The sequence below is a fragment of the Cherax quadricarinatus genome, chromosome 85 (genome assembly GCF_038502225.1).
Source record: "Cherax quadricarinatus isolate ZL_2023a chromosome 85, ASM3850222v1, whole genome shotgun sequence".
Classification (NCBI taxonomy): Eukaryota; Metazoa; Arthropoda; class Malacostraca; order Decapoda; family Parastacidae; genus Cherax; species Cherax quadricarinatus.
This window is the reverse complement of record NC_091376.1, coordinates 4,916,084-4,943,199: the sequence shown is the minus strand read 5'-3', so window position 1 is coordinate 4,943,199 and position 27,116 is coordinate 4,916,084. Positions and strand designations below refer to the sequence as shown.

The 27,116-nt window shown below is 38.2% G+C and overlaps 1 protein-coding gene across 18 annotated transcripts in view; it reads left to right on the top strand.

Moving 5' to 3' along the window:
* Positions 1 to 27,116, top strand: part of l(1)G0196 (inositol hexakisphosphate and diphosphoinositol-pentakisphosphate kinase) — a 1,071,245-nt gene that overhangs the window by 377,554 nt on the left and 666,575 nt on the right. For all 18 annotated transcript variants that reach the window (XM_070103279.1, XM_070103273.1, XM_070103280.1 and 15 more), the window contains 3 exons: positions 7,168 to 7,358; positions 15,847 to 16,041; positions 19,652 to 19,738. In XM_070103279.1, coding sequence (XP_069959380.1) covers positions 7,168 to 7,358; positions 15,847 to 16,041; positions 19,652 to 19,738 — 473 coding nt within the window. The remainder of the gene's footprint in view (positions 1 to 7,167; positions 7,359 to 15,846; positions 16,042 to 19,651; positions 19,739 to 27,116) is intronic.

Genomic DNA, 27,116 nt, shown 5'->3' with positions numbered 1-27,116 from the left:
AGTGCTAGGAATAAGATGGACGAGTTGAGATTAGTTGCTAGTGTAGGTAACATTGATGTATTTGCCTTAACTGAGACGTGGTTTAATTCAAAAAGTCGGGACATGCCTGCGGAATGTCATATTCAGGGTTTTAAATTGTTCCAAGAAGATAGAAGTATTGGGAGGGGGGGTGGGGTGGCATTGTATGTCCGAGATCGCTTGAACTGTTGCATAAAAACGGGTATTAAGTCTGAAGTAACACATACAGAGTCTGTTTGGATAGAATTTTCAGAGGGGCATGAAAAACTGATTTTAGGAGTGATATACCGTCCCCCTAACTTAGATAGGGACCAAGGGAAACTACTATGGGAGGAAATTGTTAAGGCCACAAGGCACGATAATGTAGTAATTCTAGGAGACTTTAACTTTAGTCATGTTGATTGGAATTTCTTGACTGGGAATTTAGAATCGTACGACTTCTTAGAAGTATTTCAGGATTGTTTTTTGAAGCAGTTTGTGACAGAACCTACAAGGGGAAATAACCTGCTTGACTTAGTTATGGCAAACAATGAATCCCTTGTTAATAATTTAGAAATTTCAGAGGAACTGGGTGCTAGCGACCACAAATCAATTACATTTAGCATTGAATGGAAGTACGATAGTAGCGATAACTCAGTAACAGTCCCAGATTTTCGCTTAGCAGATTACGATGGGCTTAGAGAACACTTATCATCTGTTGACTGGGGTAACGAAGAGAGCTATCAATATGACAGTTTTCTGAACACTATACATGCTGCTCAAAGAGCGTTTATCCCATATAAAGAAATTAGATCAAATAGAAATGACCCAAAATGGATGAATAATAGGCTCAAATATCTACTAGGGCATAAGAAAGGAATTTATAGGCGTATCAAAAGAGGTGAGGGTCATCTTATGAATCAGTATATTGACATTAAGAGGGACATTAAAAAGGGGATAAGAAAAGCTAAAAGGGACTATGAAATTAAAGTTGCTAGGGATTCTAAAACTAACCCAAAAAGTTTTTTCCAGGTCTATAGAACAAAAGTTAGAGATAAGATAGGTCCCCTTAAAAATAACTATGGGCACCTTACTGACAATGAGAATGAAATGTGCTTGATTTTAAATAATTATTTTCTCTCAGTTTTTACACAGGAAGACACTAACAATATTCCAGTAATTAATTTTTACAGTGGGCTAGAAGAAGATAAATTATGTAACATCACAGTCACTAGTGAGATGGTTGTGAGGCAGATAGACAGACTGAAGCAAAATAAGTCGCCGGGTCCTGATGAGGTTTTTTCAAGGGTTCTTAAGGAATGCAAAATGGAACTCTGTGAACCATTAACTAATATTTTTAATTTATCTCTTCAAACAGGTGTAGTGTCTGATATGTGGAAGATGGCTAATGTAATTCCTATTTTTAAAACAGGGGACAAGTCGTTACCGTCAAATTACCGCCCAATAAGCCTGACCTCAATTGTAGGCAAATTACTAGAGTCAATTATAGCTGAGATTATAAGAAGCCATCTCGATAAGCATAGCTTGATTAATGATACTCAGCATGGATTCACAAGAGGCCGGTCTTGTCTAACTAATTTATTAACTTTCTTCAGTAAAGCTTTTGAGGCTGTTGACCACAATAAAGAATTTGATATTATTTACTTAGATTTTAGTAAGGCTTTTGATAGAGTTCCGCACCATAGACTGTTAAAGAAAGTGGCAGCTCATGGCATTGGGGGAAAAGTGCTCTCGTGGATCGAGTCATGGCTCACTGACAGGAAGCAGAGAGTGTCCATAAATGGGGTTAAATCCGAGTGGGGATCTGTAACAAGTGGCGTTCCACAGGGATCAGTCTTGGGCCCGTTGTTATTTATAATATATATCAATGATCTTGATGAGGGAATTACTAGTGATATGAGCAAATTCGCCGATGACACAAAGATAGGTAGGATAATTGATTCAAACGTAGATGTTAGGGAACTTCAGGAGGATTTAAACAAACTCTATTCTTGGTCAGAAAAGTGGCAGATGCAGTTCAATGTAGATAAATGCAAGGTTCTGAAGCTTGGGAGTGCCCATAACCCTAGTACTTATAAATTAAATGATGTAGAACTTAGCCATACAGATTACGAAAAGGACTTGGGGGTTATGGTGAGCAGCAACCTTAAACCAAGACAGCAATGCCTAAGCGTACGTAATAAGGCAAATAGATTACTGGGATTTATATCAAGAAGTGTAAGCAACAGAAGTCCAGAGGTCATACTGCAGCTTTATACATCATTAGTAAGGCCTCACCTTGATTATGCAGCTCAGTTCTGGTCTCCGTATTACAAAATGGACATAAATTCGTTAGAAAACATTCAGCGTAGGATGACTAAATTAATACATAGCATCAGAAATCTTCCTTATGAAGAAAGATTGAAGACTCTTAAGTTACATTCACTTGTTAGACGAAGAATGAGAGGAGACCTGATCGAAGTGTATAAGTGGAAGATAGGTATTAATAAAGGGGATATTAATAAGGTCTTGAGGATGTCTCTCCAAGAGAGAACGCGCAGTAATGGATTTAAATTAGATAAGTTTAGATTTAGAAAGGACATCGGAAAGTATTGGTTTGGAAATAGGGTAGTTGATGAGTGGAACAGTCTACCTAGTTGGGTTATTGAGGCTGGGACTTTGGGTAGTTTCAAATCTAGGTTGGATAAGTACATGAGTGGGATGGGTTGGATTTGAGTGGGACTTTCACATCAGAGCTTATTTCTTGGGTGGCATTGAAAATTGGGTAGGGCAAATGTTTTGTTAGTGGGATGAATTGTAAAGGACCTGCCTAGTATGGGCCAGCAGGCCTCCTGCAGTGTTCCTCCTTTCTTATGTTCTTATGTTCTTATGTAAAAAACAACTAAAACAACAAAATAATATAATACGCGTATGTGGAATTCGTCGATGTTGCCGCCACCACATCATTTTCTACAAACTTCTTGGCACTGTATCTCGGTAAGTACTGATCAGATTCTAATTTTTTTTGTTTTATTACCTTCACAAAAATATGCTCTTTAATTCTGTAAGAAAAAATAATTTTTTTTTTTCAAAATTTCTTGGACACTGGTGCGTGACTTCAGATTTTGGCCTTGGACCCTGAAAGGGTTAATGTTGCAAAATATTTGAAAAAAAAAAAAAAAATATGAAATGATAAAGAATCTTTTCCCGATGGTAATGACACCAAAAGCATGAAATTTGATGGGAAACTTAGGGAATTATGCTCTCGCGAAGTTAGCGACCTCGGCAACGTTTACACATCGGTGATTTCGCCCAATTTGAGCCCTATTTTCGGTCAATTCCATTGTTTCAGTCCACCAAACTCGCAGCTATTTCTTTAGAATTCCATTTGTTCTATCAATTGAGTACAAAAAACTGCCCATTTACCGATTTGAACTTCCCATAAGGTGGTCAGAAATTGGGAATTTGGCTAATTTCATGCAAATTAAAAAATATGTCAGTTTCAAAATAGGGTCCAGAATGAACAATGCAGACATTCCTGGCACTAAAATAACATTTTCTCTGTTCATCAGTCACATCTCCAGGCCCCTGCTATAATCCTCTTGCTTTCTATTTTGAATTTTTATTCACAGAAAAAATAGAAGATTTACTGTTATGCACACTACTGCAATATTGTAATAATTGTAAAAATAATGTCAACCCATTCATGACGGTATATTAGAATGGCTAGTTGGACAATGACGTCATTTGTTTACTCTTGAACACCAGCAAAAATCGAATATTTCTGCCACTTTAAGCTCCATTTCAAGATCCTTTTCATATTAAAACCAATCAAAATCACTTCTATTTCTATAATATGTTTTTCATTCTATCAAAGGAGACCAAGAAAACAAGAATACAACCATAAATACTATACGAAATTACACCTCAAAGTTGGCGTTTTAATCCAAAAACACGGTCGGAGATTTTTTTTCTCATTATGCACTGCGTGCTGCAGGATTTTTTTTTATACTGCGCACACTGACCACACAGACCCATTCTCTCACATGTGGGCCTACCAGCTGTCTCCTGCTTGATTTGAAGCTGCTAGAATTTTTGAGTATACATATATACGTCAAACACATTTGCTCGTAAGACGTATATATACAACCAAAACAGTTTGAAGGTTAACATGCAGAGCACTTCAGGCAAACTTGAGCCTATCTTAACCCTTAACCCTTTGACTGTCGAGGTCGTATATATACGTCTTACGAGGTACCGTATTTGACGTATATACACATGTATACTCATAAATTCTAGCGGCTTCAAATCAAGCAGGAGAAAGCTGGTAGGCCCACATGTGAGAGAATGGGTCTGTGTGGTCAGTGTGCACCATACAAAAAAAATCCTGGAGCATGCAGTGCATAATGAGAAAAAAAAACTTCGACCGTTTTTTTTAATTAAAATGCCGACTTTGTGGTTTATTTTCGTATAGTATTTATGGTTGTATTCTCGTTTTCTTGGTCTCATTTGATAGAATGGAAAACATATTATAGAGGTGATTTTGATTGATTTTACTATAAAAAGAACCTGGAAATGGAGCTCAAATTAGGGGAAATGTTTGATTTTTGCCGATGTTCAAAAGTAAACAAATGATGTCATTGTCCAATAAATGTCCAACTAGCCATTCTAATATGCAGTCATGAATGGGTTGATGTTATTTATACAATTATTACAGTATTGCAGTAGTCTGCATAACAGTAAATCTTCTATTTTTTGTTTGAATAAAAATTCAAAATTGAAAGCAAGAGTAATATCAGAGGGGCTTGGAGACATGACTGATGAACAAAGAAAATGTTGTTTTAGAGCCAGGAATGTTTGCATTGTTCATTCTGGACCTTATTTTGAAATCGTCTTATTTTTTAATTTTCATGAAACTGACCAAATTGCAAATTTCTGACCACGTTATTGGGTAGTTGGAATTGGTAAATGGGCAGTTTCTTGTACTCAATCGATAGAAAAAATGGATTTCTAAGAAAATAGTTATGAGTTTGGTTGACTGGAACAATGGAAGTAGCCGAAAATAGGGCTCAAAGTGGGCGAAATCGCCGATTTGTAAATATCGCCGAGGTCGCTAACTTCACGAGAGCATAATTCCATCAGTTTTCCATCAAATTTCGTGTTTTTGGTGTCATTATAATTGGGGAAAGATTCTCTATCATTTCATAAGAAATAATATTTTTTTTTTTTTTTAAATTTTGCGACACCAGGAGACACTTTAGGATTGGGGGTTGTGACAGTCAAGGGGTTATACTGTCCAAACGTAGATCTACGTTCGCTCACGTAGCGCTCTGAACATAGATCTACGTTTTTTTCATTCTTTCTCATGGAGAAAATCAAGGTCGGAGCACTATGCGTGCAAACATAGATCTACATTTGGACAATTTAAGGGTTAAGACTAATAATGCAGTAATTAATTGATTGCTTGTACATATTGTCTCTAAGTGGTTGTAATAATAATTTAGGAATTACAATGAACACTTTTATCATGTTTATTTGTTTTAAGGATTACAGGTTGGCTTATGGTTACAGGTAATGAAGATTCTAGCATATGAGCATATTTTGAACACATTCAATGTATTTAATGGCTGTGAGGGTTAGAGATACTGAGAATTAGAATATATTGTGTGTAATGCTTGTGGCAATGAGAATATAGTTTCATCATATTTAGTTGTTGTTGGAATATGTTAGTGAAAGATGGTGTTTTTTAACAGTTGTTTTGAAGATGTTGGCAGAGATAGTGGCTCTGGAGATAACTGGCAGGAAGTTTCAGATTTTAGGTCTTTTTATGCGCATTGAGTTTTTGCAAAGGTTGAACTGGACACAGGGTATGTCATAGAGATCTCTGTGTCTAGTATTATGTCTATGGGCTCTTTTGCAACTATCAAGAAAGTGCTTCAGATCATGATTAATATTAGAATTTATTGTTCTGTATATGTGGGATGCACAATATTAAGAGTGAATGTATTGTATAGTAAGTAGATTTAGGTGTTTGAAGAGTGGGGTGATGGGTTGGGGGTGTTGTGTAGCAGTGATTTGCTGTTGTGGATCCTCAGGCATTATTTATTATGTGGTTTCATAATAATGTATCTTGGAGAAGATGCCAACTGTTTTGCACACTTTTTTTTTTTTGTTATGTGTTGGATATAGGTGTTGAATTTCAAGTTGCTGTCAAGGTGCAGACCCAGAAATTTTCCCTCATTATGTTTAGTAATAAGATTAAATAAAGATTTATTAAAAAGTTAACCACTCTTATCTTGTCTAGATTTAAGTAGTTATGTACTAGGATTAGTCTGCCTGAAATGCCCCAGCATGATAGTGGCTTTCTTTGTACTTAACACCAAAATTGTAATTACACATTGTAACCTTTACAAAGAAATAAAATCTTTATTCTTCATTCTTTAGAGTATTGTTAATCTTAATGTTTAGTTGGACATTACTTTCTCTGCTCCCAAACATAATGTAGGTTTTGTCAATGTTAAGTGTGAGTTTATTGGTAGTCATCCAGGTTTATATTTCTAAGAGCTCTTCGTTAACAATGTTGAGTGATGCAAGATTTGCTTGAGAGATGACAGAAGTTGTGTCGTTGGTAAAGAGAATAGGTGTAAGTTGCTGAGAAATATTTGGGAGGTTGTTGATGTATAAGAGCAAAAGCAGAGGGTCAAAGATGCCTTCATGTAGAATTTGCATGTGTCATAGTGGTGGCCCATGCTAACTGCCTTATGGTTTACAGAAATATACCTAGTTGGATGAATCTTATTGTAGCCAGCTGGCCAAGTGGTTAACATACTGGCCTAAAGTTTTAGGACTCATTTGCCATGGGTTCAAACCCCACCTGTTCTGTGGTTTGTTAAGGTAAGTTTGGTGTCTTTTATTTACAATTAATCTACAAATGACACAAGATGTTTTTGTCCTTCCTGGATCAGTGTACAATTGTGAACAATAGTGGTGCACTACAGACTGTAATGTCAATTATTTTCTTCTCCGGTTTGTGTGTTAGTGGTGAATTTTTACAGTCATTGTAATTTGAATTCTATTCTTTTATGTTAAATCTTGGACATGAGTGCATTGACCTACATATTTTAAAATTTTTTTAATAATTCATTTTGTGACAGCTTCTTATCTTTGTAGGTGTATACAGTAGGTCCTGACTATGCACATGCAGAAGCTCGAAAATCTCCTGCATTGGATGGTAAAGTTGAACGAGACAGTGAAGGCAAAGAAGTTCGGTATCCTGTGATTTTATCAAATGCAGAAAAGCTAATAGCAAGAAAAGTGTGCATTGCCTTCAAGCAGACAGTCTGTGGATTTGATTTGTTAAGGTTAGTTAACTCATACTTATTGTGATGAAAAAAACATTTTCTTGTACTAAGAACTTTTTTCTCTACTTGGCAGTTAAGAATTCTGTTAATTTTTGGAAAATGGTAGCATTTGATTTGTTACTGTACATTGCAGCATATTTGTTGACAAAACTTATTTGAGCTACTAATTCTGAGGTAGGCTTATAACCAACACATAATTTGAGACCCAAACAGTGAACAAGTCTCCAAATTTGCAAGCTTTGCAGCTTGCAAGATTGATTTATCAAAAGATTTTACTTAGAGGTCTTCCATAGATAGCTTTGATATTTTGAGTGTGGTCCTTGGCCACTAATTGAAAACTGAGCATAAGATTTCATTCAAAAGGTACCAGTAACCATATTAAATAATATTTAAATACTGCATCCATTATGTTATTAGATATTGGAATATATCATAAACCTTCAGCACAGTTTGCCTTTACTATTATTTCCTAGGATGAAGATTAAGTAAGCTCTCAGTATATGTACAGCAAGAGATACACACCTCTTGACATAATCTGTATTCACTATAAGTGCATGATGTATCACACAGCTATCCACAAAGCAATACTGGGAATTGTGGAATCAATTGATTTTATGGGAATACATTTACAATAAGTAAACAGACTGGGAAAGTAGCCTCATTACATTTTTTGGTATTTATTATAATCATACAACATTTGCAAGCATTTCCTTAATAAATACCAAGCATTAAATTATATTTGCATAATGTTTGTTGTAAAGGCTGCAGTGTTAGAACAAATGGAATGGACAAGAACAGCACTTTTGTAGGTAAGCCTATGACCTTATCTCAACATTGAGACCCTGTTGAGATAATATGTTGTTCTATCTGGAGGCTACCTTACCTTTGATATACCTTTGATGAGTTATAAGAGTTTTTTTAATCCCTAGTCCAGCTACAAACCAGGCTTGTCTGATGCTTGCCTGGTCAACTAGGCTGTTGCTGCTATGCCACACAGTCATTCTGATTTAATACAGTATATTAGATCACAATTTGTAGATTCACATTTCACAATCCCATGCCAAAATCTGGCACTCAGATTATGAGGTAAGATAATGTATGGTTAGGGTTGTAGGAAAGTTCAGCAGTGTTGAGGAGAGATAGAGAGGGTGAGTAGGACTAGGAGTAGGAGGAGGAGGAAAAAGAGAAGGGAAAGTAAAGGGGACATTATTTTAAAATGTAACACAATTGCATGTCTTGTGATATTTATTCAGATAATAGATCATAAGTGTCTACCACAATTGCCCCAAGTCTGTCAAGTCGTATCTAATTATTATTTAAATAAATATTGGATGCTTATATTTCTTTGAATATAATCCTATTTTTCTACACTACTGAGAAGATCAGATTAAGTTTAACAGTTTTCATTGTTATAGGTAGTAGGTTGGTAGACAGCAACCACCCAGGGAGGTACTACCGTCCTGCCAAGTGAGTGTAAAACGAAAGCCTGTAATTGTTTTACATGATGGTAGGATTGCTGGTGTCCATTTTTCTGTCTCATAAATATGCAAGGTTTCAGGTACGTCTTGCTACTTCTATTTACACTTTGGTCACACTACACATACATGTACAAGCATATATATCCACACCCCTCTGGATTTTCTTCTATTTTCTTACTAGTTCTTGTTCTTGTTTATTTCCTCTTATCTCCATGGGGAAGTGGAACAGAATTCTTCCTCCGTAAGCTATGCGTGTTGTAAGGGGTGACTAAAATGCCAGGAGCAAGGGGCTAGTAACTCCTTCTCCTGTATAAATTACTAAATTTAAAAAGGAGAAACTTTCGTTTTTCTTTTTGGGCCACCCTGCCTTGGTGGGATACGGCTGGTTTGTTGAAAAAAAAAAAAAAATTTTCATTGTACATTAATACAGTGGAACCCCAGATTTTGTCCTTAATCCATTCCAGAAGGTCAGTCTAAATCTGAAATGGACAAAAACTGAAGCAATATTTCCCACAAAAAAATAATGTAAATATAATTAATCTGTTCCAGACACCCAAAAATATTAACAAAAAGTTCATTTTTTAAAGAATAACTATAGTTTTACATACAGAAAACAATGAGAAAGAAATATAAATGAATAATGAAATGGATAAATGAACATTTAACATCACACTTACCTTTACTGAAGACTCTTGTTGGGGTATGGATGACGAGGAGGGGTGAGGGAGGAGGAGCAGAGGTTATTGTTTGGAAAGGTAATCCCCTTCCATAAGGACTTCAGGTATCAAAGCCCTATCCACGGTTACTTCCCTTCTTTGTCTTTTACTTGCACTGGACCCTTGTCACCCTAAAAATCTGTCCAGAGAGCTCTGTTTTTGGCGTCTCTTTAAGATTTGCCAAAAATGGGACAAGGTATTGTCACTGAACATGTTGCAGATATGGCTTGTATCACAAAAGTATGCACCTTATTCCACTTTGCACAAATGTCCTTAATCTCTTTATTGAATTCTATTGTGTTTCTCACCTTTACCAAAGGGCTGGCACTAGAAACTTTCTTTGGGCCCATGGTGGCTTATTTCGCAGTTGCACTCAGTAAACAAGCACAAAAACAATGGATTATTACGAAATGTTTCGGATGAATGTTCACTCAACCTGCGACAGAGCCAGACTGAGACACATGCGCATGAGTGGCGGCATCCCAGGCGGGCAGACGCATCTGATATGGATGATTTCTGGAATGCAGTACGAAATGCGGAGCAAAATTTCGCCAAAAAAAGTGGTCAAAATCTGAATCATACGATATCCGGTGCGGACAAAATCTGGGGTTCCACTGTATTGATATTAGCAATGCAGTGGACCCTCACCTAACGATATTAATCTGTTCCTGAGAGCTCATTGTTAGCTGAAATTATCGTTAGCCAAATTAATTTTCCCCATAAGCAATAATGGAAATCCAATTAATCCGTTCCAGACAGCCAAAAGTATTAAAAAAAAATTTTTTTTCATGAAATATACATTTCCCTACAAAGAAAACAATGAGACATGCACAATAACTACATAAATAAATGTTAAAATGACATTTACCTTTATTGAAGAGTATTGATGAGTGATGAGACACTGTTTTTCTTGAACACTCTGGGATTTTCAGAGTGATACATGAGTAAAGGCTTCACTTTGCAATCATCACTAGCGTTACACCAAAACATGAGAGCCTGTCTTTCACAGGCTTGTGTCCTGGGAGTGTCTTTTCCTCCTGAGTAATATAGGTCCTGTGTGGCATTTTCTTCCAAAACAGGCCTGTTTTGTCATAATTGAACACTTGTTGGGGTTGGAATTTTTCAGCTTCACCATGCCTTATCGCACTGTGTATGCCACTGCAATTCTTAAATCTCTCAAACCAACCTTTGCTGGCCTTAAATTCACCAATACGAGCACTAGTTCCAGGCATTTTTTCCTGTTCACCTGGGTGTTAGTCGACTGTTGTGGGTCACATCCTGGGGGACAAGATTAACCCTTTGAGGGTTTCGGACGTACTAGTACGGCTTACGACCCAGGGTTTTTGACGTACTAGTACGCCTAAATTCTAGCGCCCTCAAATCTAGTGGGAGAAAGCTGGTAGGCCTCCATATGAAAAAATGTGTCTATGTGGTCAGTGTGCACAGTATAAAAAAAATCCTGCAGCACCCAGTGCATAATGGGAAAAAAAAAATTTGACCGTTTTTTTGGAATAAAACAGCGACTTTGCACTGTATTTTTGTATGGTATTTATTGTTGTATTCTAGTTTTCTTGGTCTCATTTTATAGAATGGAAGGCATATCACAGAAATTGAGATGATTTTGACTGGTTTTACAATGAAAAGTACCTTGAAATTGAGCTCAAAGTAGCAGAAATGTACGATTTTTACCAAAGTTGAAAAGTAAACAAATCATGCCAAGCGTCCAATACACGTCAACTGGTGAGTCTGATATTCTTTTGCAAGTGCGCCAATATGATTCATACCATTTTTTACACTAATGCAGTAGTCTGCATAACAGTAAATCTTCAATTTTTTGTGAGAATAAAAATTCAAAGTGGAAAGCAAAAGAATGTAAGAGGGGCCTTGAGACGTGACTAATGAACAGAGGAAATGTCATTTTAGTGCCAGGAATGTATTTCTTGTTTGTTCTGGACCCTATTCAGAAACTGGCATCTTTTGAAATTTGTGTGAAATTGGCAAAATTGCTAAATTCTGACCACTGTACTGGATAGTTGAAATTAGTAAATGGGTGGTTTCTTGAACTCATTCAATAGAAAAAATGGAGTTCTAGCGAAATATTCATGTTTTTTGTCGACTAGTACAGTGGAACTGGCCGAAAATGGGGCTCAAAGTGGGCAAAATCGCCGATCCGTAAACATCGCTGAGACCACTAACTTCTTTAGAGCATAATTCCGTAAGTTTTCCATCAAATTTCATATTTTTGGTGTCATTATGATCGGGAAAAGATTCTCTATCTTTTCATAAGAAAAAATTTTTTTTTTTTTTTTTAAATTTGGCCGACCCTGAGAACGAGTCTCGGAGAGGGCCTGTCGACCCTCAAAGGGTTAAGGACCCCAATGGAAATAAGTTAGACAGTCCTCAATGATGCACTGGCTTTCTTAGGTTATCCTGGGTGGCTAACCCTCTGGGGTTAATTGTTTCTCGGTAATTGTTTCCCGTTAAGCCACACCAACAACACACACTCCACATCTTCGAGTAGTACAAATGATGGTGGTGGAGCAACAGCTGGTGGTGGTGCAGCAGCAGCAACAGCTGATGGTGGTGCAGCAGCAGTCAACTGTGGTGCAGCAGCAGCTGACTGTTGTGCAGCAACAGCTGACCATGGTGCAACAACAGCTGACTGTGGTGCAGCAACAGCTGACTTTGGTGCAGCAGCAGCTGACCGTGGTGCAGCAACAGCTGACTTTGGTGCAGCAGCAGCTGACCGTGGTGCAGCAATAGCTGACAGTGGTGCAGCAGCAGCTGACGGTGGTGCAGCAGCAGCTGACTGTGGTACAGCAGCAGCTGACTGTGGTGCAGCAGCAGCTGACCATGGTTCAGCAACAAGTGACTGTGGTGCAGGAGCAGCTGACCGTGGTTCAGCAACAGCTGACAGTAGTGCAGCAGCAGCTGACCGTGGTGCAGCAGCAGCTGACGGTGGTGCAGCAGCAGCTGACCGTGGTGCAGCAGCAGCTGACCGTGGTGCAGCAACAGCTGACCGTGGTGCAGCAACAGCTGACCGTGGTGCAGCAACAGCTGATGGTGGTCACCCTGCCTCAGTCTCCCACCGAGGCAGGGTGACCCAAAAAGAAAGAACCCCCCCCTACCAAAAAAAAAAAAATACTTTCATCGTCATTCAACACTTTCACCTCACTCATACATAATCGCTGTTTTTGCAGAGGCACCCAGATACAACAGTTTAGAAGCTTATATAGAGATATATAACATATCCCTCCAAACTGCCAATATCCCAAACCCCATCTTTAAAGTGCAGGCATTGTCCTTCCAATTTCCAGTAATCAAGTCTGGCTGTATAAAAATAACCAGTTTCCCTGAATCCCTTCATTAATATTACCCTACTCACACTCCAACAGCTCATCAGGTCCCAAAAACCTTTCATCTCCATTCGCTCCTATCTAACACGTTCACACATTCTTGCTGGAAGCCCAAGCCTCTTGCCCACAAAACTTCCTTTACCCCCTCCCTCCAACCTTTTCGAAGACGGCCCCTACCCTGCCTTCCCCGTCATTCTACTTTGATCCATTCTCTCTAAATGACCAAACCATCTCAACAACCCCTCTTCAGCTCTCTGACTAATAGTTTTATTAACTCCACACCTTCTCCTAATTTCCACACTCCAAATATTCTGCATAATACTTACACATGTTGCCCTTAGACAGGACATCTCCACTTCCTCCAACTGCCTCCTCGCTGCAGCATTTACAACCCAAGTTTCACACTCATATAAGAGTGTTGGTACCACTATACTTTCATACATTCCCTTCTTTGCCTCCATAGATAATGTATTTTGTCTCCACATATACCACAACACACCACTCACCTTTTTTCCTTCATCAATTCAATGGTTAACCTCATCCTTCATTAACCCATCCACTGACACATCAACTCCCAAATATCTAAAAACATTCACTTCTTCCATACTCCCTCTCTCCAATGTGATATCCAATTTTTCTTTAAACCATTTGATACCCTCATCACCTTACTCTTTTCTATGTTCACTTTCAACTTTCTTCCTTTAAACACCTTCCCAAACTCCTCTACTAGCCTTTTGCAACTTTTCTTTAGAATCTCCCATAAGCACCATATCATCAGCAAAAAGTAACTGTGTCAACTCTCATTTTGTATTTCATTCCCCATAATTTAATCCCACCCCTCTCCCGAACACCCTAGCATTTACTTCTTTTGCAACCCCATCTATAAATATATTAAACAACCATGGTGCCATTACACATCCCTGTCTAAGACCTACTTTTATCGGGAAGTAATCTCCCTCTCTCATACACACCCTAACCTGAGCCTCACTCTCCTCATAAAAACTCTTTACAGCATTTAGTAACTTAATACCTATTCCCTATACTTGCAACATCTGCCACATTGCTCCCCAACCACTCTATAATATGCCTTTTCTAAATCCATAAATGCAGTGAAAACTTCCCTACCTTTATCTAAATACTGTTCACATATATGCTTCAATGTAAACACTTGATCTACACATCCCCTACCCACTCTAAAGTCTCCTTGCTCATCCACAATTCTACATTCTGTCTTACCTCTAATTCTTTCAGTAATAACCCTACCATACACTTTTCCTAGTATACTCAGTAAACTTATTCCCCTATAATTTTTACTGTCTCTTTTGTCCCCCTTCCCTTTATATTAAGGAACTATACATGCTCTCTGCCAATCCTTAGGTACCTTCTCCTCTTTCATACATTTATTAAACAAAAATATCAACCACTCCTCTATATACCCCCCTGCTTTTAAATTAACATTTCTGTCATGATCCCGTCAGTTCAAGCTACTTTACCCCCTTTTATTCTACGTAATGCCTCACGCACCTCCCCACACTCACATCCTGCTCTTCTTCACTCCTAAAAGATATTATACCTCCCTGGCCAGTGCATGAAATTACTGCCTCCCTTTCATCATCAACATTTAAAAGTTCCTCAAAATATTCCCATCATCTACCCAATACCTCCAGCTCCCTATCTACTAACTCCCCTACTCTGTTTTTAACTGACAAATCCATTTGTTCCCTAGGCTTTCTTGTTTATCTCACTCCAAAATATTTTCTTATTTTCATCAAAATTTTTTGACAGTACCTCTCCCACTTTATCATCTGCTCTCCTTTTGCATTCTCTCACCACTGTCTTCGCCTTTCTTTTACTCTCCATATACTCTGCTCTTCTTATAACACTTCTGCTTTGTAAAAACCTCTCATAAGCTACCTTTTTCTCTTTTATCACACCTTTTACTTTATCATTACACCAGTCACTCCACTTTCCTCCTGTACCTGCCCTCCTATAGCCACAAACTTCTGCCCCACATTCTAATATTGCATTTTTAAAACTATTCCAATCCTCTTCAACCCCCCCACTACTCATACTTGCATTAGCCCACCTTTCTGCCCATAGTTGTTTATATCTCACCCTAACTTCCTCCTCCCTTAGTTTATATGCTTTCACCTCTCTCTTACTTGTTGTTGCCATTTTCCTTTTGTCCCATCTACCTCTTACTCTAACTAGCTACAACTAAATAATGATCCAATATATCAATTGCCCCTCTATAAACATGAACATCCTGAAGCCTACCCATCAACCTTTTATCCGCCGATACATAATCTAATAAACTACTTTCATTATGTGCTATATCATACCTTATACGTATATTTATTTATCCTCTTTTTCATAAAATATGTATTACTTATTACCTAACCTCTTTATACACATAGCTTAATTAAAGGCTCCCCATCTTTTATGGAGAAGATACGGTGTATGTGCTTTACACAACGAGAAGCAGGTTCTAACCCCACCTGTGGTATGGTTTGTTTGCAGTCGTGTCATTACGATTTCATGAGTCAAGCATTTCTTACATTCGTTGGAACCATGGCTAGGGCTAAAAGTGAACAGATTATAACAGTAAATGGAGAAAAAGAAATTGGAATGACTTATGCAGCAAGTAGCGCCACCAAACAGTAGCGGCAGGTTGGTGTGGCGATCCCGGAAATTTTAAGTTATGCTAGCCGAAATTAGTGCCGGATTACTGATTGCCGGATTAGTGATGGCCAACCTGTACATGCTCATGAATGTATAGCGTAACCTAATTGTAAGTAGAAGTAGTAAGATGTACCTGTTATCTTATGTAAGACCATAGATATCTCCAACAGTTGCCCTAAATCAAGCAATGCTTTATTTAATTATTTCAACAAATATCTTTTATTTATGTGCTATTTAAGGATTTTCTTTTCAATAGAGCAAATGGAAAATCATACGTATGTGATGTGAATGGGTTCAGCTTTGTGAAAAACTCGAGCAAATACTATGATGACTGTGCCAAGATCCTGGGCAACATGATCCTCCGGGAATTAGCACCCACCTTCCACATCCCCTGGGCAATTCCTTTCCAGCTGGATGATCCACCAATTGTCCCAACAACTTTTGGAAAAATGTATGTATAATTTCCTTTGTGTGTTTATATATTTTTATAACATAAAGATTTCAACAATAGCCCACACTTTGGAAAAGAAACTTTAAATAAAAGTTTGGTCTGTTCTGGGCCACTATTAAGTGATTTGATAATGGTCCACAATGAATTGAAATGGCATTTGACATTTCCTCTCTATATTATTGGTTATTTGTGAATGTTTCTGCCATGGCATTGGGATTTTTATTCTACATAATGAACATACTGTAGTGGTGTAGTTATTGTAGTACAGTTTTCTACCACTTTAATTGGTTCTTAACATAAAATGATTTTTTGTGTAGATTTTGTATGGTTTTAACAGTGATAAGTGAATGATGGTGAAGGTGTCTTTTTCTTTTTCACGTGCTGTTCAGTTATACAGAAAACTAAATTGTATTATTTAAAGGAGTTTTATAAGAGAGGTGACTGGAATAATAATTAAAGATAAAGAAAAGGTGAAGAAACTAATTTAACTCTTTGTGGGAAGATTTTGTAAAATAAAAAATATTGTTTCTTACAGTTAGATAAGAGTTTGTTTTTCCTAAATGAATAAGACTAAAATGAGCAAAATCTGATAAAAACTTTGGATTTTATGGTGTGTTGAATTTCGTGAAAATATGATCACTAATCGGCAACAGCAGTGAATACTAGTATGTCGGACAGAGTTAAAGGGTTAAATTAAGCCACAAAATAAAAATGTTAGTCGAAGCAGTACAAACTGAATGAGTAAATCAGGATAGAAAAATGTTAGTCAAAATTTAGATGACAAGAGAAGACAGTGAGGAGAAAACAGAAAGGAAATGAGACTGAAAATAAAAGACATTCCATACATATATATGAAGTTACCACATTCTTAAACACACTAAACAGAAGCTGTCACAGACAACACCAGCAGATACAATTTTTTTTAATATACTGTCATAATGTTCTTCTCCCACCAAGGCAGGGTGACTCAAAAAGGAAGAAAACTTATAAAGCTTTTCTTCTTTTTACACTTAGTAATTTATTCAGGAGAAGGGGTTACTAGCCCCTTGCTCCCAGAGATACTTTTTTTTTTTCAACAAGCCGGCCGTCTCCCACCGAGGCAGGGTGACCCAAAAAGAAAGAAAATCCCCAAAAAGAAAATACTTTCATCATCATTCAACACTTTCACCTCACTCACACATAATCACTGTTTTTGCAGAGGTGCTCAGAATACAACAGTTTAGAAGTATATACGTATAAAAATACACAATATTTTTATTTTTTATATATTATTTATTTATTATCACACCGGCCGATTCCCACCAAGGCAGGGTGGCCCGAAAAAGAAAAACTTTCACCATCATTCACTCCATCACTGTCTTGCCAGAAGGGTGCTTTACACTACAGTTTTTAAACTGCAACATTAACACCCCTCCTTCAGAGTGCAGGCACTGTACTTCCCATCTCCAGGACTCAAGTCCGACAGCAACCACCCAGGGAAGTACTACCGTCCTGCCAGATGACTGTGAAACAAAAACCTGTAACTGTTTTGCATGATGGTAGGATTGCTGGTTTCTTTTTCTGTCTCATAAACACGCTAAGATAACAGGGATATCTTGCTACTCCTACTTACACTTTGGTCACACTTCACAGACACGCACATGCATATATATATATACATACATCTAGGTTTTTCTCCTTTTTCTAAATAGCTCTTGTTCTTTTTTATTTCTTCTATTGTCCATGGGGAAGTGGAAAAGAATCTTTCCTCCGTAAGCCATGCGTGTCGTATGAGGCGACTAAAATGCCGGGAGCAATGGGCTAGTAACCCCTTCTCCTGTATACAATTACTAAAAAAGAGAAGAAAATACACAATATATACCTCCAAACTGCCAATATCTCAAACCCCTCAAAATATGTTAATATTATGCCAAAGTAGCATGTAGATATGGAAGGAAGTTTAATTGCCATTAGAGGAGGGCTCTGTTTGTATGGCTCTTGGGTTTCTGACCATGTGCAATTAGCGAAAATTGATTGTGGGGGGAAAAAGAGTAGTTTTTTCATGATTGAATGCACCTAAAATGCCTGATAATGTATTTACACTGTCATATATTAAGTGCTCAGTACAGCTAGGAATAAAAATCCCCCCCCCTCCAAAAAAGTACAGTGAAACCTAAGTTGTTGAACTTAATTTGTTCCAGATGTTGGTTCAACAACCAAAATGCTCAACAACCAAATCAATTTTTCCCATAAAGAATAATGTAAATAGAATTTATCCATTCCAGACCAAAAATGACAATAAAATAATTTATTAATAATAATGTACTACCTACTACAACTGTAAAAATAAATACTAAATGAAAATTCAACTGAAATACTGTACATTAAATGAAAATTTACCTGCCTCTTACCTATCAGAGGAAAGCTAATGGCAAAGTTCTAGTGGCTTCAAATCTTAGAGGAGAAAGCTGGTAGGCCTTTATGTGAGAGGATGAGTCTGCATGGTCAGTGTGCTCAGTATAAAAAAAATCCTGCAGCACGCATTGCATAAGAAAATAACTGTGACCATGTTATTGGTTTAAAACAGCGACTTTACAGTGTATTTTCGTATGGTATTTATGGTTGTATTCTCATTTTCTTGGTCTCATATGATAGAATGGAAGATATATTACAGAAATATAGATGATTTTCAATGGTTTAAAGACTAAAAGTGGCTTGAAATTGAGCTCAAAGTAGCGGAAATGTTCGATTTTTGCCAATGTTCAAGAGTAAACAGCTAATGTCATGCATCCAATACACATCAACTGGTGGGTCTAATATGCATTCATGAATGTGCTGATATTATTTACACAATTATTACAATTATGTAGTAGTCTGAATAACAGTAAATCTTCTATTTTTTGTGTGAATAAAAATTCTAAGAATGTATTTTGGGACCTGACGAGCTGTTGGAGTGTGAGCAGGGTAATATTTAGTTAAGGGATTCAGGGAAACTGGTTAATTTTATATAGCCGGACTTGAGTACTGGAAATGGGTAGTACAATGCCTGCACTTTAAAGGAGGGGTTTGGGATATTGGCATTTTGAAAGGATACGTTATATATCTTTATATATGCTTCTAAACTGTTGTATCTGGGTGCCTTTGCAAAAACAGTGATTATATATGAGCGAGGTGAAAGTGTTGAATGATGATGAAAGTATTTTCTTTTTTGGGATTTTCTTTCTTTTTGGGTCACCCTGCCTCTGTGGGAGACGGCCAACTTGTTGATAAAAAAAAAAAAATTCTACCCTATGTAATGTACGAAGTTAAGATCTTTCAAGGGTAGTTCCGTCATGCTGGTGAAAGGCTCTTGAACTAAGAAATTGCAGCTGTTCATCCCTTGGATCAAAGCTGATTGCCTCCTATCCCTTAGATGCTGTATGACTACTATATTGAATATTTTAATAATATTCCTTCATTACAAAAGAGGCCTTTATAATAAACACAGTGAGTTGGTATTCTTTCTGGTTTATAATGTCTGTGTTGCACGGCTGTCACTGGTGCTGATCATTTTACAAGCCTAGGGAAGAATTTTACTAAAGTCTTGTTATTTTTTTATCGTGTGTAATTTTTTGCTTGACGTAATTTCCAGGATGGAACTGCGATGTGTGGTGGCAGTGATAAGACACGGAGACAGAACACCAAAGCAGAAGATGAAGATGGAAGTAAGACATCCCAAGTATGTATGTTGACTGTTTACTCTTCTTTGTATGTCATCTTTTATCTTTAAGGTGATGAAAACACGGTAGAGAGTACACCTACCATCCAACTTAGGACCGAGTTCGGTTCCGAGAAACCGGTCATAAGTTGAAATGGTCGTAAGTCAAACTTTACTACTGAATATCAACAAAACATTTTTGTAATGACTTTATTTTATTGTTTTATTTTGGTATTTCATGTTTTACTTTACTTTTTATGTTGTTAGTACTGTATTTTATACTGTAAGGTTGAGGATAAACACTGTGTACAACACAAATAGTTGTTTATTTCCCAGAAATTTGGCATAAAAAACACGGTCGTAAGTCGAGTGGTCGTAAGTCGAGCAGTTCGTAAGTCGGATGGTAGGTGTATTTATGTTGAGTGCTTGAGTCTTGAAGGAGGGAAGGTTGGTGCCTGCGTTCTTAAAGATGGGCGGGGGTGGTGAAACTGGAGGGTAAACTGCTTGTCATGTCAGCAAACTGAATGAATGATGGTAAATGTAATTTCTTGTTTGGGTCTCTCTTGTTTTAGTGGGAGACAGCTGATGAGGTAAAAATAAATATGTATGAATGTATAGGTGGCTGGATGGATGAATGTATGGAGGATATACTGTTCATACAGTATATGAAAAAATTAAACATTGATTGAAAATTTGCCCTTATTTGTGAGTTTATTCATATAATATAAACTATTAGCAGTTTTGGGTCATTCTCATATTCAGTGGTCTTTGCATTCTCATATTCAGTGGTCTTCACATTCTCATATTCAGTGGTCTTCATATTCAAAAAATGTTTCAAATCAGCTCACTTTCAGAGACACTTGTTGAGCTTGTGTACACACGCACGCACGCACGCACGCACACAGAGAGAGAGAGATAGATAGATAGATAGATAGATAACTGCTGCAGCAGCATATGGGTGCCTGGCAAACCTGAGAATAGCGTTCCGATACCTGAGTAAGGAAAAGTTCAAGACACCGTACACTGTGTACGTCAGGCCCATACTGGAGTATGCAGCACTAGTTTGGAACCCACACCTAGTCAAGCATGTCAAGAAATTAGAGGAAGTACAAAGGTTTGCAACAAGGCTAGTTCCTGAGCTCAGGGGAATGTCCTATGAAGAAAGGTTGAGGGAAATCGGACTGATGACACTGGAGGACAGGAGGGTCAGGGGAGACATGATAATGACATACAAAATACTGCGTGGAATAGATAAAATAGACAGAGACAGGATGTTCCAGAGAAGTGACACAGAAACAAGGGGTCACAGTTTGGAGGCTGAAGACTCAGACGAGTCACAAGGATGTTAGGAAGTACAGTGGTCCCTCATTTATCGTCGTTAATACATTCCTGGAAGTGCTACGATTATCGAAAAAGACGATTTTCGAATAAATTTTTCCCATGAGAAATAATGTAAATACAATTAATCCGTTCCTGACACCCTGAAGTATTAAAACAAAATTTTTTTTTACATGAAATATAGATGTAGCACATAAACAATATAATGGGACATGATGAATGAAACATTAACAGCATATCACTTACCTTTATTGGCGATTCTTCTTAGTGTATGGAAGGATGGAGGAGGAGAGAGATTGGATTAGTTACTGTTTGGAAGGGGAATCCCCTTCCATCAACACCTCAGGTACCAAGTGCTTTTCTGGGGTTACTTCTCTTCTCTGTTTCTTAATGCCACTAGGACCAGCTTGAGAGTCACTGGAGTCCTGTCTCACAAAAAAAAGTGTCCAGAGAGCTCTGTTTTTGGCGTCTCTTTAAAACTTCCCTAAAATGGGCCAAGACTTTGTCACTGTACAAGTTGCCGATATGGCTTCCAACATCCTTCTCAGGGTGATGTTTCTCCATAAATCTTTCCATCCTACCCCACATTTCACCTTGCCTTATCACACTGTGTATGCCACTATGCTTCTTAAATCTCTCAAACCAACTTTTGCTGGCTTTAAATTCACAATTATCAGTACTCGTTGCAGGCAATTTCTTTACCAGATCGTTGTGCAACTGCCTGTCCTTTTCACAAATAATCAACGTCATAAGAGTATCTCCTGCTAATTGTTTCTTGTTTATCCACACCAATAATAACTTCTCAACATCTTCGAGTACTGGTGATCTCATTTTTGTCAGCATATTTACCCCCTTTGCAACAACAGCTTCCTTGATTTCATTTTTCTTGGCCACGATGGAAGATATAGTTGTATGGGATTTGTTATACATCCTGGCCAGTTCGGACACACATACGCCACTTTCATATTGTTCAATGATGTTTTTCTTAAATTCAGTCGTATTTCTCACTTTCTTTACCAAGGCTTGGCACTAGGAGCTTTCTTTGGAGCCATGGTAGCTTATTTAGCACTTGCAAGCACTAAAATGAATGGAATACAGTGGACCCCCGCATAACGATCACCTCCGAATGCGACCAATTATGTAAGTGTATTTATGTAAGTGCGTTTGTACGTGTATGTTTGGGGGTCTGAAATGGACTAATCTACTTCACAATATTCCTTATGGGAACAAATTTGGTCAGTACTGGCACCTGAACATACTTCTGGAGTGAAAAAAATATCGTTAACCGGGGGTCCACTGTATTATGAAATATTTCGTATGAACAAGTGAGGGGAGCTTCGCTCACTGGTAAACAATGGCACACTGGCTGGGAAGGGAGGCCAAGGCTGCTCAGAGTGTGAGTACGCGTCCCGGACGAAGGATGATTAGCGAGTAAACTGACCATTTGCGAGCCAATGTTTGGACGAGAATAACGCTACAATTTCCGAAAAGGACGACTATCGAGCCGGATGATTATTGAGGGACCACTGTATTTCTTCAGTCATAGAGTCGTCAGGAAGTGGAATAGCCTAGCAAGTGATGTAGTGGAGGCAGGAACCATACATAGCTTTAAGATGAGGTATGACAAAGCTCAGGAAGCAGAGAGAGAGGACCTAGTAGTGATCAGTGAAGAGGCAGGGCCAAGAGCTGAGTCTCGACCCCTGCAACCACAATTAGGTGAGTACATGCACACGCACACAAACGCGAGTTCCACAGGGTCAGTCCTAGAACCAGTGCTGTTTCTGGTACGGTGGAACCCCGCCTAACGAACGCATCGCATAACGTTAAATCCGCCTAGCAATACATTTTAACACAAAAATTTTGCCTCGGCTAGCGCTAAAAAACTCGCTCAATGCGGTTCGTTCGAGACGCGTCCACGTGTGGCCTGAGCCCGCCTCACTTGTTCCGTGGGTGCCAGTGTTTACAAGCCAGCCACTGCGGTCGCTTCCAAGCATACAATTGGAACATTTCATATGATGACAGCCTTCTTAGTGATTGTACCTGCAAAATAAGTCACCATAGGCCCCAAGAAAGCTTCTAGTGCCAACCCTACAGCAAAAAGAGGGAGAATTACTATGGATATGAAGAAAGAGATCATTGCTAAGTATGAAAGTGGAGTGCGTGTCTCCGAGCTCGCCAGGTGTACACAAAACCCCAATCAACCATCTCTACTATTGTGGCCAAGAAAACGGCAATCAAGGAAGCTGTTCTTGCCAAAGGTGCAACTTTGTTTTCGAAACAGAGATCGCAAGTGATAGAAGATGTTGAGAGACTGTTATTGGTGTGGATAAACGAAAAATAGATAGCAGGAGATAGCATCTCTCAAGCGATCATATGTGAAAAGGCTAGGAAGTTGCATGAGGATTTAATTAGAAAAATGCCTGCAACTAGTGATGATGTGAGTGAATTTAAGGCCAGCAAAGGTTGGTTTGAGAGATTTAAGAATCGTAGTGGCATACATAGTGTGATGAGGCATGGTGAGGCTGCCAGTTCGGACCAAAAAGTGGCTGAAAAATATGTGAAGGAATTCAAGGAGTACATAGACAGTGAAGGACTGAAACCTGAACAAGTATTTAATTGTGACGAAACAGGCCTGTTTTGGAAGAAAATGCCAAACAGGACGTACATTACTCAGGAGGAAAAGGCACTCCCAGGACATAAGCCTGTGAAAGACAGGCTTACTCTTCTGATGTGTGCCAATGCGTGCCAATGTGTGCTCAGACTTCACAATGAGGCAGCCATTAATAACTTCACAACAGCAGTAGCAAACATTGACTGGCACACTGAGCTAGAAATCTATACAGATATTGACGAATGTATTAATAATTTTCTAAAAAAGACCCAATACCTCTATAATAAGCACTGCCCTAAAAAAACTAAACAGATGACAGCTAAGAGACTGAACAGTCCCTGGCTAACACCCAGCATTCTCAAATCCATAAATACAAAACACCAATATGAAAAACAGTACAGAATATGTCACATAACCAGAGACCAAACAAAACGTTACTCGTCAATCCTAACCAGCCTGATAAGAAGGGCAAAAAAAATTGTATTATGAGAACAGATTATCCAACTTACGAGGTGATATAAAAAAGACCTGGAAAACCCTATCAGAAATTCTGGGAACAAAAAAGATATCACGAAATAGCGAAATAAAATTAGCAAAATCAGATGAACCTCAACTCCCACCAACAGAAACAGCAAACAGACTCAATGATTTCTTCTCCACTATAGGACAAAACCTTGCCAATAAAATCCCAAGCTCAGATACCCCACCAAATGACTACGTCACCGGCAACTACCCGAACACTCTGTTCCTAGCTCCGACTAACCCATACGAAGTCTCCCTTATTATCAACGCACTAAAAAACAAGGCAGGAGATTTAAATACCTTACCACCCTTTATATACAAAAAAGTGTCACAAGTGCTATCACCAATCATTGCAACACTCTTTAACAAATCCATTGAATCCTCCACCTTCCCTACAGTACTCAAAATAGCAAGGGTCACCCCGATCCACAAAGGAGGAGACCAAACAGAGTTGAATAACTATAGACCAATATCCAACTTACACCCTCTCTCAAAAATCTTCGAAAAATTAATTCATAAACGAATCTACTCCTACCTTATCTCCCAAAACATACTCAACCCCTGCCAATTTGGATTCAGGCCTAATAAAAATACTAATGATGCTATTATACACATGGTAGAACATATATACACTGCAATAGAGAAAAAAGAAGTCCCACTGGGGATCTTCATTGACTTACGTAAAGCTTTTGATACAGTTGACCATGACTTGCTCCACGTAAAATTGTCACACTATGGTATAAGAGGGCACTCCCTCAGCTACCTCAAGTCATACCTCAGCAACAGAAGCCAATATGTGTACGCAAATGGGGCAAACTCTTCTGCACAACCAATTACAGTTGGTGTCCCACAGGAAGTGTCCTTGGCCCTCTTCTCTTTCTCCTATACATAAATGACCTACCAAATGCTTCGCAATTACTCAAACCCACACTATTTGCAGATGACACTACATACGTCTTCTCCCACCCGAGCCCAGTCACGCTAGCCAATACTGTAAATACCGAATTACAGAAAATATCTACCTGGATGAGGACTAACAAACTTACACTGAACATTGACAAAACCTACTTCATTCAGTTTGGTAACAGAGCTACAGATGTCCCTCTTAACATAATGATAAACGGATCACCTATCACAAAGCTAACAGAGGGAAAATTCTTAGGAATCCACCTTGATAATAGACTCAAATTTCATACACATATACAACAAATTTCTAAAAAAATTTCCAAGACTGTAGGCATACTATCGAAGATACGGTACTGTGCTCCACAGTCAGCCCTCCTGGCCCTATATCAATCACTTATTTACCCCTATCTCACCTATGGAATTTGTGCATGGGGCTCAACAACAATTAACCATCTCAGACCACTAATTACCCAACAAAAGGCTGCAGTTAGAATGATAACAAATTCTCACTACAGGCAGCACACTCCACCAATATTCAATACACTAAACCTACTCACCATACAAAACATCCATACTTATTACTGCACCTATTACATACATAGAACACTTAACTCTGATATTAACCCTCCCCTCAAACATCTCCTTGCCAACCTCAACAGAACACATGACCATAACACAAGGCACAGATCACTCTTTGATGTTCCTCGTGTCCATCTCACACTATGCAAAAACTCAATGCACATAAAAGGCCCTAAAATCTGGAATTCATTACCTGTAAATATAAAAGAAACACTACCTGTTTATAAATTCAAGTCTCTTCTCAAAGATCACTTACTCACCCAAAACCAAATAAATACTGAATAACTCAACCTTATAAATTGTATATCTTAAATGTTTCTCACAATTATATCACATAAATGTTAAACCTAAAACCCAATCTAACTTTACTATTTTTTTAAATAAACTACCTAACAGAATTCTCCATACGACTGAATGTACAATAATGCATGCAACCATATGACCTGTCTTTGTAATACTCACTTGTACTTTATAGTAATCTGTTTACATTAATGTTTTATCACTGATTTCATCATTGCTTAGTTAATCTTCAGTTAATTTTAAGCCAGCCCGTAATGCTATGCATAGTATAAGTGGCTTTGGCATGCTGCTCTTATCTGTATTTTTTTTTTGTACCTCTGTATGTGTGCTCAAATTGTAATAAATAAATAAATAAATAAATTAAATAAATAAAATTGCAAAGTGAAGCCTTTATTGGTGTAACACTCTGAAACTACCGGAGTGTTCTGAAAAAACAATGTCCTCAAGGCTAATTTGTATGTGCTGTGGAGGGCAAACAGTAAGGCATGGGTCACTAGGGACTTTTTCTATGACTGGTTACACCATGCATTTGCCCCCACTGTGAAAAATTACCTAATTGAAAAGAAATTAGACCTTAAGTGCCTCCTGGTATTAGACAATGCTCCTGGTCATCCTTCAGATGTGGCAGAGTGACTTTCTGTGGAAATGAGCTTCATTAAGGTCAAGTTTTTGCCTTCTAATACCACTCCTCTCCTGCAGCCCATGGACCAGCAGGTCATTTCCAACTTCAAGAAACTGTACACAAAACCTATGTTTGAAAGGTGCTTTGTAGTGACCTCAGAAACTCAATTGACTCTAAGAGAGTTTTGGAGAGATCACTTTAGCATCCTCAGTTGTGTAAACATTATAGGTAAGGTTTGGGAGGAAGTGACTAAGAGGACCTTGAACTCTGCTTGGAAGAAACTGTGGCCAGAATGTGTAGACGAAAGGGATTTTGAAGGGTTTGAGGCTAACCCTAGTAATCCTATGCCAGTTGAGGAATCCATTGTGGCATTGGGGAAGTCCTTGGGGTTGGAGGTTAGTGGGGAGGATGTGGAAGAGTTGGTGGAGGAGGACAATGAAGAACTAACCACTGATGAGCTGCTAGATCATCTTCAACAGCAAGAGGCCACACCTGAGGAAACTGCTTCAGAGGAGGGGATA